The sequence below is a fragment of the Phycodurus eques genome, chromosome 14 (assembly GCF_024500275.1).
Source record: "Phycodurus eques isolate BA_2022a chromosome 14, UOR_Pequ_1.1, whole genome shotgun sequence".
NCBI classification, from domain to species: Eukaryota; Metazoa; Chordata; class Actinopteri; order Syngnathiformes; family Syngnathidae; genus Phycodurus; species Phycodurus eques.
The window spans coordinates 22,484,619-22,501,942 of record NC_084538.1 but is presented as its reverse complement, the minus strand read 5'-3'; the positions used below and the strand labels follow the sequence as shown (position 1 = coordinate 22,501,942).

Sequence of the window (17,324 nt, the reverse complement as noted above, 5' to 3'; positions counted from 1 at the left end):
TAATGTATTTATTGCATCAACTTTGTAATGGCAGATGCATTTGCATCCAATGTCTTCTGTTGCATGCTATTTTTATATTTCCTGCATCCACTATTGGTGCTGAATTTTTACAAATTTCCCCACTGTGGGTCTAATAATGATCTTATATTATAAAGATTTATTATATTAATGTACTTTTAAATTATAAGTTAATTTTCAAGGTCAAGGTGCTTTTATTGTCAATTCTTCAATATGTGTAACACATGCAGAGGATTGAAATTACGGTACTCAAGGGCCCGCGGTGCTACAAAGCAATATCAAAGATCAGGTGATATCAAAGATCAGGTGACGTATGCAACATAGTCAAGGTCAGAGAACCAAGGCAATTACGACATAAATTAGATGACAAAACCCCAATGCTGCTAAAGTGGCTGGTGCGACCCAGAGTCTGGTGTGTGTCTGTGTGTGTGTTTGCGTGCGTGAGGGGGAGGGGGGGTGGGGGTGGGTTCTGTGTGTATTGATGTGTGTGTGAGTGTGTGTGCATGTACATGTATGTGGGGCGTCAGAGTTCAGGTGGGCAGGAGGGGACTCAACACACAACCTAGAGGGGCCCCGTGTTCAGAGTGATGGGTGCCTGATGTGTTTCTGCCGACCTGTACTGCCTGCGGTCTCCCTGTCAGAAAGTTCAGCAGCCAGTTGCACATCGACGTGTTGAGCCCCAGCTGGTCCAATTTGTAGATCAGTTGTTTAGGGATGATGGTATTGAATGCTGAGCTGAAGTCTATGAACAGCAGTCTGACATATGAGTCCTTACAGTACAGGTGTGTGAGGGAAGAGTGGAGGGCAGTGGAGACTACATCATCGGTTGACCGGTTGGACCGATGTGCAAACTGGCAGGGGTCCAGGGAGGGAGGACTTGATGTGGTGCACAGAGGCCATCTCTGCTTGGCTTTGGGTGGAAGAGCTCAGATCATGTTCCCAAGGGTGTTATTACAACTTTCGACTGCACCATTGCCCATGGGATTGTAAGGTGTTGTATGAGAGACACCAGAACTTAGAGCATCTATGTAATCAGGCTGCTTTCAAAGGTTGCACCTTAGTCTGAGTGCACCCGCTCTGGGGAGCCATAAATACAAAAGAAGTTGTTCCAGAATTGATAACAATAGCTTTGGCGCATTCATTGCGATAGAGGTACACCTGAGCCAGCTAAGTGAAATGGTCAGTCACAACAAGCACATCCAAATACTTGTTCGAAGATTCTTCAGCTGACCATAAATCAAAGCAAACAAACTGAAGCGGTCTAGTGGTCTTGACACTCTCAAGCCATGTTCTGGTCTCTGGTTCAGGAGACTGACCAGACAACGGCAACAGTGCTGCACATACAGTAATCCCTGACATCCTTCTCTATTTTGTTCCAGTAAAACCACTGTCCAGCCAAATAGAGTGTCCTCTCGTGCCCTTGGTGACTTGCCTCATCATGGATACCTTCCAGAACCCAATCTTTAGCTGCACTGGCATACCTGTAAGTCTTCGTCTTTGTCACAGCATCCTTTGAAGTGCAATGCAGGAAACCTGCTTTGATGGTGTTTTTCTCAATGCCGGAGAAATTACAAGGTTTCAGCCGACTCATTTGGGCATTCTCGTCTCGACAGTCGTCTCTGACATGCTACAAATTAGAGCACCAGACCCAAGCATGGATCAAGACATTGCAATGAGATCAGTTTGTCTCTGGGCAAAGGAAGGAAATCAGAGAGCTGGGATGGCAGAAGTGATTGTGTGAGCTGCCGCAAACACAAGCTGAGAGGTGAGCTGAGAGGGTCACAGGACAACTGAAAAGCATCTTGCACACAGTTGGGTTTCAAAAGCACCCCCTTCCTCTAGAAGAGCAACATATGGGACTGTCACGAGTCGATGCAGAACACTGGGTTGCACAAAAGGCTACCGGCTGAGGGCATCTGCCAACAGGTTTTTAGTAATGGGAATATAGCTAATGTCAAAGTTGTATGGGCCAAGGTTCAACACCCACTTCTGCTCACAAGCATGCAGCATTGGTTTACTGAGAATGCAAGTCAGCGGATTATTGTTGGTCCAGACGATAAATTGTTGGCCTCTCAGCCAATGGTTGAACTTGTCGCACTTAGCCCACTTAAGTGCAAGGAATTCCAGCTTGTGCGCTGGATAACGTGACTGGGCATAATTCAGCGACTTGCTTGCAAATGCGATGGGCCTAGCCACATCACACCTGTCTGACAGTTGAGAAAGCACCGCCCCAAGGCCATTGGAGGAGGCATCAATCAATAGAAGGAAAGGCTTACTGAATTCGGGGTGAGCAAGTCTGGCATTGGTTATCAAAGGCTGTTTCAGCTTCATGAAAGATTCACTGCATGCAGGAGTCCAATCAGCAGAAGAAAGGTCTCGATACACAGGCTGGAGCTTCTTACCCCTGGTACGTCGCAGCCCCTTCACACCAGATGTCAATGCGAATACCAGAGTATACTTGACCAGAGTAACCCTCGAAAAACTGCTGATCGTTTGTGTTTGAGCAATTCCGGTTCCTTATTTCGGATCCGGTTCCAAATGATTCTCGATTCTGATCCGTTTATGGGGGTGGGTAAAAAGGTTTGCATGTTTTAAATAAAGGGTGTCCAAATTATGAACATCCATTTTCTTAGCAGCCTGCAGCAAATACTAAAATGAACATTTGACTCGGGGTTCTTTATAACCAGTATCAATATCAAACCCATGAACTAAAAGGCAACATGTGTGGAACCAACCCAATTGACGAAATATTCATTAATTAATGTTTCAGCTATATGTTAAATATAGCATTGTTAAAATTGTCCTTTGGGACTGTTTCATCACATCAAATGGTTTATATGTGAAAGTTTTAACTTGACTTCTTGTTTTAACCTTGTAGCCTTTTATTTTGTAGGGTACGCACCGGAACTCAGCATTTTGGTACAAAAAGTAACCACACGGCACCGGTGATTTATTTATTTATTTTTTTAATGGATCAAACCAAATGCTATAAAACGCTGATTCCTTTCCCTACCCACCAATGTGGTTTGACTTTGTGATAGGGTTAGTCAACGTTCATGTGAATTTTATCCCAATTCATTGTGATGTAAAGTTGTTACGTTTTTTTTTTTTCTGACATTGGCGCTTACATTGGTTTGAAGACTAAAACGAATGCTAAAGACCAGCAGTGCAAAAGTGCAACCAACCTTTTACCTTATTAGCTGTCTCAATGTGGCATAGACTTATTTTATTGTTTCACTCACCCTATTGACTGAGAGTTGACGTCACTGATGTAGGCTGAGGCTCGGAGCGCATCAGACGCTACACATCGTAAAAGCTTCCTTTGCACAATATAATCTTATTCCAAGTGTTGCACTGAGGCAACTGGTCATTAATTTTAACAAAGTTAAGACACACTTTTGTTCGCCACCGCTGGGCACAAGCATGGCTTCGTGCGCGCCGTTCTTCATTGGTTTTCACTGCTTGTTCGTTGGTTTTCGCCACTTATTCTTTGGCTTGGGGGTACTGTAGGCATCAAAACTGGGAACAGAAATTTTAAAATTTGAACGATTCTGGGAGAACCGGAACGTTAGTCCTGGTCCCAATCGGTTCTCGATGCTCAACCCTAGCGTCAGCCTGTTGAAGCAAGGGATGTGCGTCACAGACAGTGGGGTGCGTTCAGCCAACGAAAATTAGTGCAGAGCCGCAGGTCACCATTTTTTTCCCAGACAAGAACAAGAGGCGATGCATACTCGTAGATTTTGCTATGAGTTCACGCTATGATTTCCATTTCACTCAAAGCCACCCTCAGCTTCTCATACTTCTCATAGAATCAGAATCCTCTTTATTGCTAAGTACGTCAAAAACACACAAGGAATTTGTCTCTGGTAGACAGTAAATACTTTGAGACATAAAAACATACTACGGAGAGGCACTTAGCCACTAGCAATTTAATGGCAAGAGGGAAGAAGCTTTTGGAATGTCTGCTGGTTTTAGTTAGCATTGTTCGATAGCGCCTACCTGAGGGGAGGGGTTTCCAGCTTGTTGGGAAGACTGATGTTGTTGGAGGGCTCTCTTTCTGTAGTGTTCATCCACCCGCATCTAAACCTCAGTGGCAGTTCACTCCCCCAGGGGCTTGCAGCTGAAGGCTCATGTAGTGACTCTGAACCAGTTCCCAGAACCTCCCCCCCACGTGATGGGCTGCATTCTTCCAGGCTGCCCTGCTGTGAGACTGCCCCATGAAGATGCCAGTGGACACTAAACTAATTAATATCTACCCCATAAATCTGAACTCCCAAATATCAAAGGCCCCCAGATGTTGTCACAGGACCATCTATCTTTGAATAGGAACAATTGCTGGGACAAGGTGACATCCGCTGGCATTGAGAGGAACTACAAAGCTGAACCAGTGACCCTCATTTGATGTTTAATCAAAGAAAAATGTGTTTTGATATTTTACAAACTCTGACGAATTATTCCAAATGTATGACTTGATGTCTATGTCAAGTGTGTCAACTTTACAAACGCAGCTGCGCAATTTTGAGAACGGTTTGTCTTGATTTGACTCCAAGCAGTATGAAATGTGATTTGAACCATAAGCAGTTGATTTCCCAAGACTAAAGTTAAAACTGTCATGAACTGCCCTGCAGTACTATTGTTGGAGCCTGGGTGGCGCTTTGCGCCCTCTCTCTCCCCTCCCCTCTCTTTTTCCAGCACCTTCCTCAAGCCGTGCACCTGTCACCAATCTGCCCTCGTCACCAACTGCATATAGGCCTGGCTGATCCCAGAAATCCTTGCCAAAGTGTTGCAGCTTCTCCAAGCTGTACCACGGCTCACCTGCCTCATGTAAGCCACATTATTTCTTCTCCCCTTTGATGACTCCTGTGTCTCTCCTCATTCTCAGTGTTTCCCCCGTGTTCCTGATCTATGTCATTCCTGCCACCCCGCCGTCTGTCCTCGCCATTGCCTGCCACCGACCCTCGCCACTGCCTGCCAACGCACCTAGGACCACCTCCGTTACCTTCCCTAATAAACTGTTCATCATAACATATCTGCCTTTACCTGCTCTTGGGTCCAACTCCTCTCCATTCTTGACATAAACAGTCACTCTATAGGCTTGACTTGAGAGGAAAGAGTACAAAGTTGAGTATTTGGGTGTGGTCTTGTCTGGTCCTCGGTCGTCTTCAACACACCCCCGGGGTATTTAACTCCTGACTCCCGCCTTCTTGTTCTCTTTGTGGGCTTTTTTCCCTCTGTTTTTTTCTCTCTTGGTGTCACGGGCTGACCTCGGCCACTAGGGACACTTCAATGTCCCAACAATGATCGATAAATATGATCACTTCAAGGGAGGCATTGTCGAGAATATTTTCCTGTTACTTTGGTCCGTCTACCGCAGGGTCAATGGGTTTGTTCGGGTGAATCCAATAGTCAACTGCATTCTTGTTGGGTCAGGGCTTTGTATCATAAAAGTGAGCAACGGGCATAAATGAGGTCAGAGAGTCACTGAAGTGCTGTTTAAGTATGTCAAATACAGGTTGACACCTCACATTGAAAACACCAAAAAACAGGCTCTATGTCATAACCAAGCTCACGGTACCAAAGGAACGAAGCAAACACTGGTGCAGCAATCACGAGACGAATGCTCAGTCTCCCGTCGAGCACCCAGCATTCAAAGAAGATACCCTCACATTTGGTAAACCCTTTATTGTGGACATCTGACAGAATAACAAACCCCACAGTCAGACCCGTTTTCCACACACATACACAGCTCGAACCGCATTGTACAACTGCCACTATCCCCGGGGTTCACTGCTCAAGTGTACAGGCGTGCTGCATTGCTACAGGAAAATGCAGAATCCATGTTGTGTGATGAATTTTATGGCAAGTAGAATTATATTATATTTTAACTGTGTAAAACCAAAATGTCTTTTTTTGTGTGTCTTTGTGGTTATTTGTCAAATTATATGAAAATGACTTGTTTTACTCGAGTTTAAAGTGTTTTTTGACCAGATTTTCGATAGGCCAGTGGTTCTCAAACCTTTGACACAGAGTACCACCTAAAAAATACTAGGCTTTCCAACTACTAAGCAAAGCAAAGCAGCAAAGCAAATGTATTTGTATAGCACATTTCATACCACCACCCCAGTCTGCCAATCCAGAGGCACTGTCCCCGATGTCCATGCGATGTTGCAGAGGTGTGTCAACCAGGACAGCCCCACAACATCCAGAGCCTTTAGGAATCTCATCCACCCCCGGGGCCCTGCCACCGAGGAGCTTTTTAACTACCTCGGTGACCTCAAACCCAGAGATAGGAGACCCCGCCTCAGAGAACCCACACTCTGCTTCCTCATTGGAAGGCGTGTTGGTGGAATTGAGGAGGTCTTCGAAGTATTCTCCCCACCGACTCACAACGTCCCGACTCGAGGTCAGCAGCGCCCCATCCCCGTTATTCACAGTGTTGGTGATGCACTGCTTTCCTCTCCTGAGACGCCGGACGGTGGACCAGAATTTCCTCAAAGCCGTCCAGAAGTCTTTCTCCATGGCCTCACCCAACTCCTCCCATGCCCGACTTTTTGCTTCAGTGACCACCAGAGCTGCATTCCCCTTGGCCAGCCGGTACCCATCATGATCAGTTGACAGCTCCGCCCCTCTCTTCACCCGAGTGTCCAAGACATGCAGCCGCAAGTCCGATGACACGACCACAAAGTCGATCATCGAACTGCTACCTAGGGTGTCCTGGTGCCAAGTGCACGTGTGGACACCCTTATGCTTGAACATGGTGTTCGTTATGGACAATCCGTGACGAGCGCAGAAGTCCAATAACAGAACACCGCTCGGGTTATGATCGGGGGGGCCGTTCCTCCCAATCACGCCCTTCCAGATCTCACTGTCATTGCCCACGTGAGGATTGAAGTCCCCCAGCAGAACGATGGAGTCCCCAGCGGGAGCGCTCTCCAGCACCCCCTCCAAGGACTCCAAAAAGGGTGGGTACTCTGAACTGCTGTTTGGTGCATAGGCACAAACAACAGTCAGGATCCGTCCCCCCACCCGAAGGCAGAGGGAGGCTACCCTCTCGTCCACCAGGATGAACCCCAACGTACAGGCACAGCCCGAAAGGTCCCCCTTCCCATGGGCTCACCACCTATGGGAGGGGCCATAGGGGTCGGGTGCAGTGTGAGCTGGGCGTTGGCCGAAGGCGGTGGCTGAAGACGGTGGCCTTGGTGATCCGATCCCCGGCTACAAAAACTGGCTCTAGGGACATGGAATGTCACCCCTCTGGCAGGGAAGGAGCTCGAGCTGGTGTGTAAGGTCGAGAAGTTCCGACTAGATATAGCTAGCAAACAATCCAATATACTGTAGGTAACAATATCAGTCTTTCATCAGGGCTCCAATTTGACTTTATGACGCATAGTATAATAAAATGCTAACTTTTGATTCGGGAAGGTCTTGACTGGAGTGGAGTAGACCTCAGTGGTCACACAGACATCTCCTTGCCGGTCGACTTTTCACAATCACTGACTCACTCCACATGATTCCTCCTAACGTTAACATGGCCTACGGTATTAATTTGTCCTACATTGTCTACCTTAAGTCATTAAGTCAACTCAATTTACATACCATAATTTCACATGTATAATGCACACCTGTGTATAATACACACCCCAAAAGTTGACCTCAACATTTTGTAAAACCCTTCTACCTTTGTATAATGCATTTTTACAATGCACGATTTTGCTTCTGCCCATATGATCAAAACATGAAGTATCTGTATTTTGTTAGTTTTTTTCAAATAATTATTCTGAAGTTAAGCACTTTATTTGAACACATAATACTTTATTTTTATTTACTTGCTCTTATTTTGACATTTGCAACCTTAGTTTTATTGCATAAAAGAGGAGTAAATGAGAAAACACACAGTTGTACTCATATGTTTGATTACCCAGGCAGAATTTGTAAGATGGGTACAATTCTTTAAAGAAAACCTGAAGGGCCAGGTGAAACACATTTAATTTTATTTGAATGGGATTCAAATTATACTAATCAAGCTTTTCAGAAAAGCTTTATCATTAAACAAAACATAACCATAAAGGAATTAACGATGGTCGTTTTTCAGTCATCAGTACAATTGTACATACAAGTGGGTACGGAATGTATACAGATCCCCTTAAATTTTTCACTCTTTGTTATAGTGCAGCCATTTGCTAAAATCATTTAAGTTAATTGTTTTCCTCATTAATGTACACACATAACCACATATAGACAGAAAAAAACGGAATTGTTGACATTTTTGCAGATTTATTAAAGAAAAACTGAAATATCACACAGCCATAAGTATTCAGACCCTTTGCTGTGACACTCATTTAACTCAGGTGCTGTTAATTTATTCTGATCATCCTTAAGATAGTTTTACACCTTCATTGGAGTCCAGCTGTGTTTGATTATACTGATTGGACTTGATTAAGAAAGCCACACACCTGTCTATATCAGACCTTACAGCTCACAGTGCATGTCAGAGCAAATGAAAATCATGAGGTCAAAGGAGCTGCCTGAAGAGCTCAAAGACAGAATTGTGGCAAGGCACAGATCTGGCCAAGGTTACAAAAAATGTCTGCTGAACTTAAGTTTCCTAAGAGCACAGTGGCCTCCATAATCCTTAAATGGAAGACGTTTGGGACGACCAGAACCCGTCCTAGAGCTGCCTGTCCGGTCAAACTGAGCAATTGGGGGAGAAAAGCCTTTGTGAGAGAGGTAAAGAAGAACCCAAAGATCACTGTGGCTGAGCTCCAAAGATCACTGTGGCTGAGCTCCAGAGATGCATTCAGGAGATGGGAGAAAGTTTGAGAAAGTCAACCATCACTGCAGCCCTCCACCAGTCGGGGCTTTATGGCAGAGTGGCCCGACGGAAGCCTCTCCTCAGTTCAAGACACATGAAAGCCCACGTGGAGCTTCAAGGACTCCAAGATGGTGAGAAATAAGATTCGCTGGTCTGATGAGATCAAGATAGAAATTGTTGGCCTTAATTCCAAGTGGTATGTGTGGAGAAAACCAGGCACTGCTCATCACCTGTCCAATACAGTCCCAACAGTGAAGCATGGTGGCGGCAGCATCATGCTGTGGGGGTATTTTTCACCTGCAGGGATAGGACTACTGGTTGCAATTGAAGGAAAGATGAATGCAGCCAGGTACAGGGATATCCTAGACGAAAACCTTCTCTCAGGACCTCAGACTGGGCCGAAGGTTCACCTTCCAACAAGACAATGGCCCTAAACACACAGCTAAAATAACGAAGGAGTGGCTTCAGAACAACTCCGTGACTGTTCTTGAATGGCCCAGCCAGAGCCCTGACTTAAACCCAATTGAGCATCCCTGGGGAGACCTAAAAATGGCTGTCCACCAACATTCACCATCCAACCTGACAGAACAGGAGAGGATCTGCAAGGAGGAATGGCAGAGGATGCCCAAATACAGGAGTGAAAAACTTGCATCATTCCCAAAAAGACTCATGGCTTTATTAGCTCAAAAGGGTGCTTCTACTAAATACTGAGCAAAGGGTCTGAAGACTTATGGCTGTGTGATATTTCAGTTTTTATTTTTTAATAAATCTGCAAAAAGTTAAACAAATTCAGTTTTTTTCTGTCAATATGGAGTGCTGTGTGTACATTAATGAGGGGGAAAAAGAACTTAAATTGTTTTAGCAAATGGCTGCAATATAACAAAGAATGAAACATTTAAGGGTGTCTGAATACCTTCCATACTCACTGTATATGCAGTCATATGTACCCCTGTCATATTGGAATGAAAGTGTAGGCTATACCTTTCTCATAACCTCCAGGTGGCAGTGACATATTGGAATGAACTTGTACACCTTTCTCATAACCTCTAGGGGCTGGTGGCATATTGGAATGGAAGTGTACAGCTTTTTCCTAACCTCTAGATGGCAGCATACATTTATAAAATGTGAACCTTTTTTTTCCATCTTCCCCTATACCGATGTATAATGCGCACTAATTACAGTAGGTTTTTCCTCCAACATTTAATTGGTCTGATTGTTCGTGTGTGAGTCAGGGCATGGGCATTGTGCATTCAAGTGCAGCTCGGAAATGCGTGCTATAGCATGTTAAAAAGGATTATAATGGTTTTAATGGCTGTAAACTTGTGTTTGTGTGTATGAGTGAGGAGTAGCAGGAGAAATATTCAGTGGAGCCCTGTTTTCTTGCTCTGTTACGGCACCTCTGATTCTGGTGAAACTTGAGTAACTTTTATGTCTGATTAACATGAATCTCACTCATCGTGGATGAGCAGCTCACAGGCTCACACAGAGAGACTTGCCACATCCCCTCCCCTCTCACATGCAGTCTCTCTATTTAAACGCATATAACTTATTAATTCCTTAAAACATTATTTTTCAATATGGTTACATTAAATTGTATTGACAAAAGGCCCGAGAGAGGCTAACAACAATCCATCCATCCATTTTCTGAGCCACTTATCCTCACTCGGGTCGCGGGAGTGCTGGAGCCTATCCCAGCTATCTTCAGGCAGGAGGTGGGGTACACCCTGAACTGGTTGCCAGCCAATCGCATGGCACACATAAACAAACAACCATTCACACTCACATTCACACCTACGGGCAATTTAGAATCTTCAATCAACCTACCACGCAGGATGTGGGAGGAAACCGGAGTGCCCGCAGAAAATCCACGCAGGCATGGGGAGAACATGCAAACTCCACACATTGAACCCCGGTCCTCAGAACTGTGAGGCAGACGCTCTGACCAGTCGTCCAACGTGCCGCGCTAACAACAATCAATTTTTAAAATAAAATTTACAATTTTTAAATGAAAAAAAAAAATTCTTAATGACAAAGGGGCACCTTGGGCATCAAGGGCAAGAGGGCAGGTGCCCAGGTACCTAAAGCCGCAGCTAAAAAAGATGAATAAACTCAACTGTAGGCATTGATTATTTCTCATACCACTTGTGGTACTCGTGCCACACTTTGAGAATAACTGACCAACCCCGATCTAGGATGTTTTACATTTAAAATACTGTATTTTGTTTCTCCAACAAAGCTGTGCAAGAAAGTGCCCATTTCCTTTTCTCTGGTCGACTCTCTCTCTTTCTCTATCTCTCTCTCTCACTCAGTCTCACCCACACCCACCCACACATAGGCAACCAGTTGCGACTTAGTATTTAATAATATATACGGTTGTCAATCAGTTTAAAGCATTGTGGCATTAAATAATTAATTTAGTTAATTATAGAACTGCTATTGTAAATTTTATGGTATGAAGTATTTCTGTCAAGTCATCGCCTGACCTTTATCTGTGGAGGGGACTTGGAACAGCTGAGGGGAGGAGCGTGTGTTTACAGAGTCCAAATGTGGGTCTGACTGTAGCACACACTGGGGGATAGGAAAACATCAACAAGTAGTTCAGCCAAATGGTACGTTCAGTGTACTAAAATACGACGGTTATTAGAGTCACAGTCATGGCTGATGAAGAAAAAAACCAGGAAGATCAAAAGTTAAACTCTTCTGATGATCAAATTATTGTCAGAAGGGAATTCATAGATTTGGCTTTGCCTGAAGAAGAGAAGACCTTGCCCCAAACTGAAGAACAATCTAACTGCCCTGGCTGCCAGTCAGTGGGAGTTTTGACTTTGCCTTGCAGCCACAAGCTATGTTTAAGTTGCATTGAACTGAGCCGGCAGGAAATGGGTCAGGATGGTTGCACAATCTGCCATGGATCCCAGCTGATGGATTCTGTCCTTCAAAGTCTGTTTGGTGCCTTGTTCCAAGGAGAGCCCAGGAGAGCTGGGGTCACACCACAAGCAGAAGCGATGACTTTCAGAGGGGCAGCAGAGGAGACTAAACCTTATGGTTTTGAGAAAGAGAAGCTGTGTGTACAGCATGGAGAATTGTTCAGTGAGTTTTGCCTGGAAGACGAAGAGCTGCTGTGCCAAAAATGTCACATGGACAATCATGGACAGCACCAGTGTTGCTCCATTCAAGAGGCTGTTCTTGTCTGCAAGGTCTGATAAAAATAACCCTTTACTGCATCCTATTTGTTACGTAAAACTGCAACTGCAAATTATTGAGTAAGATTCTTTTAGGTTATGGTACTCATCTGTCACATGTGCGATGTACAGCAACATGTGTTCTCTACATTTACTAGTGGGTGACAACCATTCAGATCTTCTATAAGCACAAAGCAAAAAGGGTTTTTGCGCTTTTTGTAGCTCTTGTATCACTGTTGAACATTTGGAGAAGGACCACACTTTCAATGAAATGAAATTGAAAGTGTGGGAAATGGAGGTATTAGTGGAAGACAAACAAACATATTACTGAGTTACAGAAAACTAAATCTATCGCTTTGATAAGTTTTGGGAAGCCAGCAATTGCAAAAAGCCAGGTTTTGTTTGATTTAACTCATCCCAAGTGCATGGCTGTTGGATGAATCGGTCGATCCTGCATAATATTGGGAAAGCAAACATGAAAATAATGCTCTGGGAGAGGCCAGCACCAATGGTCACCGTTCGCTGAAAAGACTGAGACGCAAGAAAACTCAGAGATGAAAGAGGTTTTGTTTTGCCATGGGTGTATGGCATGACCAGGGGTGTAGCACTGAATTCTGAGCCCCTATACATGAGCCCCCTGAAGAGCTCCTCACTCCGCCCTACATCCACATTCGCAGCCCCACACACTAAAAACTCTTGTCTATCCTGTAGTTGTTTTACTGTGATTTGCCAATTGTGGGGCCCTGGTACACCATTCCTCTTTGTGACTGACTCTAAGTCAGCCCAAAGATCAACTAATTTTCCTCACAGACCACACTATTGTTATGGTTTTCTTTAGAGAACCGTTATGAACAAACCTCGATTCTAATGAAGCTGGGACACTGTGTAAAACATACATAAAAATAGAATACAATGATTTAAACAACCTTTTCAACCCCTATATTCGATTTAATACAATTTTTTGATGCAGAGAGGAACTGCACATTTTTCACAGTGCATTTCAGTTTTGAGGTCCTTGCACACAGCACATCGACGTCGATTTCCTCCTTGACAGACCAGTGGGCGATTTGGTCAGTACTACCGAGATAACTTAGTAAAATACATTATACAAATTAATTTATTATTATATTATTACATTTAAGGCTTTAGCCAAATACAGGACTTTCACCATTCTCCATCTACAAAGTCACTCAAAGAACCAAAGGGTCATTTTTGACCTGACATTTTTTAACCCATACAGCCAGAGGTTCAGTTTTGGCCCATCGTTTTTTTTAACTTGCTCAGAGGTGCTAATTTAGCCAAAAAGAACACAAAACGTACTTCTAGGCATTCTGCAAGCTACTACTAAATAGATGATCAAAAATACACAATTTTACTAACCGCTGGTTTGCTGAGAAGATGATTTTGTTTGGGTAGGTTTCCAGCTCAACAAATCAGCATGTGGTCAGCCATCTTGTCACTACCACTCTGGCTAATGTCAGTTTAATATACATCAACTAGATGTCTCTATGCAGGGGCCAGAAGTGGCACTCTGGCTTTTGACGTTAAATTTGACAATTTTTTCCCATTTTGGGTAGCAGCAATTCACAGCAGCCAAATTTGACCCCGTTGGTTCTCCAGGGTTTAATTATATCTAAAGGGAAAACTACAGGGAAACAATACAGGGGAATCTAACTACAAAAGGTAAACACAAATAATGGTAACAGAAAGAAACTAGGCATACGAAAAGGGAGGAGTACATCGTGTGTGGTTGGAATAAAAATATGCACGTGGAATGAGATGAGTCATAGTGAGAGAGAGAAAAGTCGGGATTTGTGCGAAGATAGTATTTTCCCCAAAATTATAAGGTACGAATCTTGTACATTCTTGTACGATTGCAGTGCTGTACTCACGACCGTGTATAGGTTGGTCCCTGGGTTGATCTGATTGCCTAGTGGTGACCCAGGTAGGCCGGGAAGCCAAGTCTCCCTCTCAGGTTCGCGTTGACTGAACCGCATGTTCGAACAAAGAAAAGGGGAGGGGGAGGGACGGCAGCACATCGGAGCCGTGCTTAGGTAACTCTCAGAATGAAGGACAGGAGCCAAGAAGGAAGAATCAACAAAAAGCCAGGAGGAGGCGGAAGTCAAAGGTTAAATACACAGGGGGCATGTCTAAGGGAAGGAGAAACTAGAAATGTCCTCCTCTCTGGCCGAATCCACACAATTTGAGGACGTGCACGCACAAGTCACCAACTGGCTTTACTGTGGTCACCTTGTAGAAGGAACTTTGCCATTTTCGGTATGTCTTGTTCACCGGTAAGTTAAATAAATATGATAAATAAATAAAATAATAAAATAAATATCAATACTCCACATTTTAGTATGTCTTCTTTTCCTTTCGGCTTGTCCCGTTAGGGATTCGCCACAGCTTGTCATCCTTTTCCATGTGAGTCTACATCCCTCTCCCGAACATCAACTGCCCTCATGTCTTCCCTCACTCCATCTATCAACCTCATCTTTGGTCTTCCACGAGCTCTCTTGCCTGGCAGCTCCTTCCTCATCATCCTCTACCAATATACTCACTCTCTCTCTTCTGGACGTGTTCCAAACCGTCGAAGTCTGCTCTCTCTAACTTTGTCTCCAAAATATCTAACTTTGGCCGTCCCTCTGCTGAGCTCATTTCTGATTTTATCCAACCTGGTCACTCCTAGAGAGAACCTAAACCTCTTTATTTCCGCCACCTCCAGCTCAGAGACTCTTCTGTCACATAACACACCTGACACCTTCCACCACCGTTACAACCAGCTTGGACTCGTTTCTTCACTTCCTGACCACAGTCACCATTGCTCTGGACTGTTGTACCCAAGTATTTGAAGTCCTCCACCCTCGCGATCTCTTCTCTCTGTAGCCTCACACTTCCCCTCCACCCCTCTCATTCATGCACATATATTCTGTTTCACTTCGGCTTATCTTCATTCGTCTCCATTCCAGTGCATGCCTCCACCTTTCTAACTATTCCTCCACCTGCTCCCCCTTCTTTCACTGTAGATAACAATGTCATCTGCGAAGATCATGGTCCACGGGGACTCTAGTCTAATCTCATCTCTCAGCCTATCCATCACCACTGTAAACAGGACTGATCCCTGATGCAGTCCCACCTCCACCTTAAACTCATTTGTCACATCTACACCACACCTCACCACTGTTCTGCTGCCCTCATACATGTCCTGTACTATTCCAACATACTTCTCTGCCACTCCAGTCTTCCGCATGTAGTACCACAGTTCCTCTCTAGGTATTCTGTCATAGGCTTTCTCTAGATCTACAAAGACACAATGTAGCTCCTTCTGACTTTGTCTGTACTTCTCCATCAACACCCTTAAGGCAAATAATGCATCTGTGGTACTTTTTCTAGGCATGAAACCATACTGTTGCTCTCAAATACTCACTTCTGTCCTGAGTCTCGCCTCCACTACTCTTGCCCATAACTTTATCATTTGGCTCATCGACTTTATTCTTCCATAGTTCACAGCTCTGCACTTCACCTTTGTTCTTAGAAATGGGCACCAGTACACCTTTCCTCCATTCCTCAGGCATCTTCTCATCTGCTAAAATTCTGTTGAACAAGCTGGTCAAAAACTCCACAGCCACCTCTTCTAGATGCTTCCATACCTCCACAGGAATGTCATCAGGACCAACTGCCTTTCCATTTTTCATCCTCTTTAGTGCCTTTCTAACTTCCCCCTGACTAATCATTGCTACTTCCTGGTCCACCACACTTGCCTCTTCTACTCTACTTTCTCTCAGAGTTTCCTCATTTATCAACTCCTCAAAGTATTCTTTCCATCTATCCAGCACATTGCTGGCACCAGTCAACACATTTCCATCTCTATCCTGAATCACCCTAACCTGCTGCAGATCCTTCCCACCTCTATCCCTCTGTCCTGTGAACTTTTATAGATATTTTTCTCCTTCTTTATTGTGCAAACTCTCATGGCCTCTCAAGTCAACCCTGCACTTAAACTTTTAGCCTTACTGTCTTCCTGCACAATATATCAAACTTTCTCCTAATCATCATGTCAACCAACTCCCGGGCTTTTCCTGTCATAGTCCCAACATTCAAAGTCCCCACATTCAGTTCTAGGCACGTCACGTATAGTGAGTAGCTGGACACAAGAGCAGGCGGAGGCAGATGTAAAATGATGCACAGCGGAACTGGTGAGGGAGTTGTCGGTGTACTCAATCTACGGGAGGAATGAGCTCCAGGAGGAGGGGTTGCGTATTGAGACAAAAAAAAAAAAAACAGTCACCGGGCAGTAAAGGGTTGCTTGTTATCTGGTAATCTGGTAATACCGGTACATTATTGTTTTTGACAATTGTGCAAAGAGATGCAGTCCTCTAGCACTTAGAGCAGTTCGAATGACTAATATTGCAATAGTCCGGTGCAATGACCATTGTGCAAAGGCTTCAAGGAGTGTATGCGGTTTAAAGTGACGAGTAGTGTGATAATCTGGGACAATGTTGGTTGTGCAAATGTTGCAGATACTCCTCAATCAGTGTGCAAATGGAGCAGATGCTACTCTGGCATGAGTGGCCAGTATTGGTCAACAACAGATATGCAAATAGTGCAGCGTGGCGAGACAACTACAGTGAGTGCACGAGTAATGTATAATTGGCCCCACAGAAATGTGACAACGAACTCAAGTCAAAAAATTGCCAGCATGTTGTAATGGAGTTGTAGGTTAGGTGTTTAAGAAGTTGATTGCAAGAGGGAAGAAGCTGTTGGAATGTCTGCTAGTTCTAGTTTGCATTGATCGGTAGCGCCTACCTGAGGGACGGAGCTGGAAGGGCCGGTGACCGGGATGCGGAGGGTCCGAGAGGATTTTGCACGCTCTTGTCTTAGTTCTGGCACCGTGCAAGTCCTCAAGGGTGGGTAGGGGGGGTACCGACAATCCTTTCAGCAGTTTTTATTGTCCGTTGCAGTCGGAGTTTGTCCTTTTTTGTAGCAGCACCAAACCAGACTGTGATAGAAGAACACAGGACTGATTCGATGACCACTGTGGAGAACTGCCTCAGCAGCTCCTGTGGCTGGCCGTGCTTTCTCATCCTCTGCTGGGCCTTTTTGAGGACGGAGTTGATGTTGGTCGTCCACTTCAGGTCCTGAGAGACTGTAATTCCCAGAAACTTGAATGTCTCGACGGTTGACACAAGGCAGCTGGACAACGTGAGGGGCAGCTGTGGCGAAGGATGCCTCCTGAGGTCCACGATCATCTCTACAGTCTTGAACGTGTTCAGCTCCAGGTTGTGTCGGCTGCACCACAGCTCCAGCCGCTA

At 44.7% G+C, this 17,324-nt stretch overlaps 1 protein-coding gene across 1 annotated transcript in view; it reads left to right on the top strand.

Annotated features, from left to right (window-relative positions):
• Positions 1 to 11,835: 11,835 nt before the first annotated feature.
• The window catches only part of LOC133413053 (zinc-binding protein A33-like), a 39,883-nt gene continuing 34,394 nt past the window's right edge, over positions 11,836 to 17,324 (top strand). Inside the window, exon 1 of the mRNA XM_061696937.1 lies at positions 11,836 to 12,027. Coding sequence (XP_061552921.1) covers positions 11,836 to 12,027 — 192 coding nt within the window. The remainder of the gene's footprint in view (positions 12,028 to 17,324) is intronic.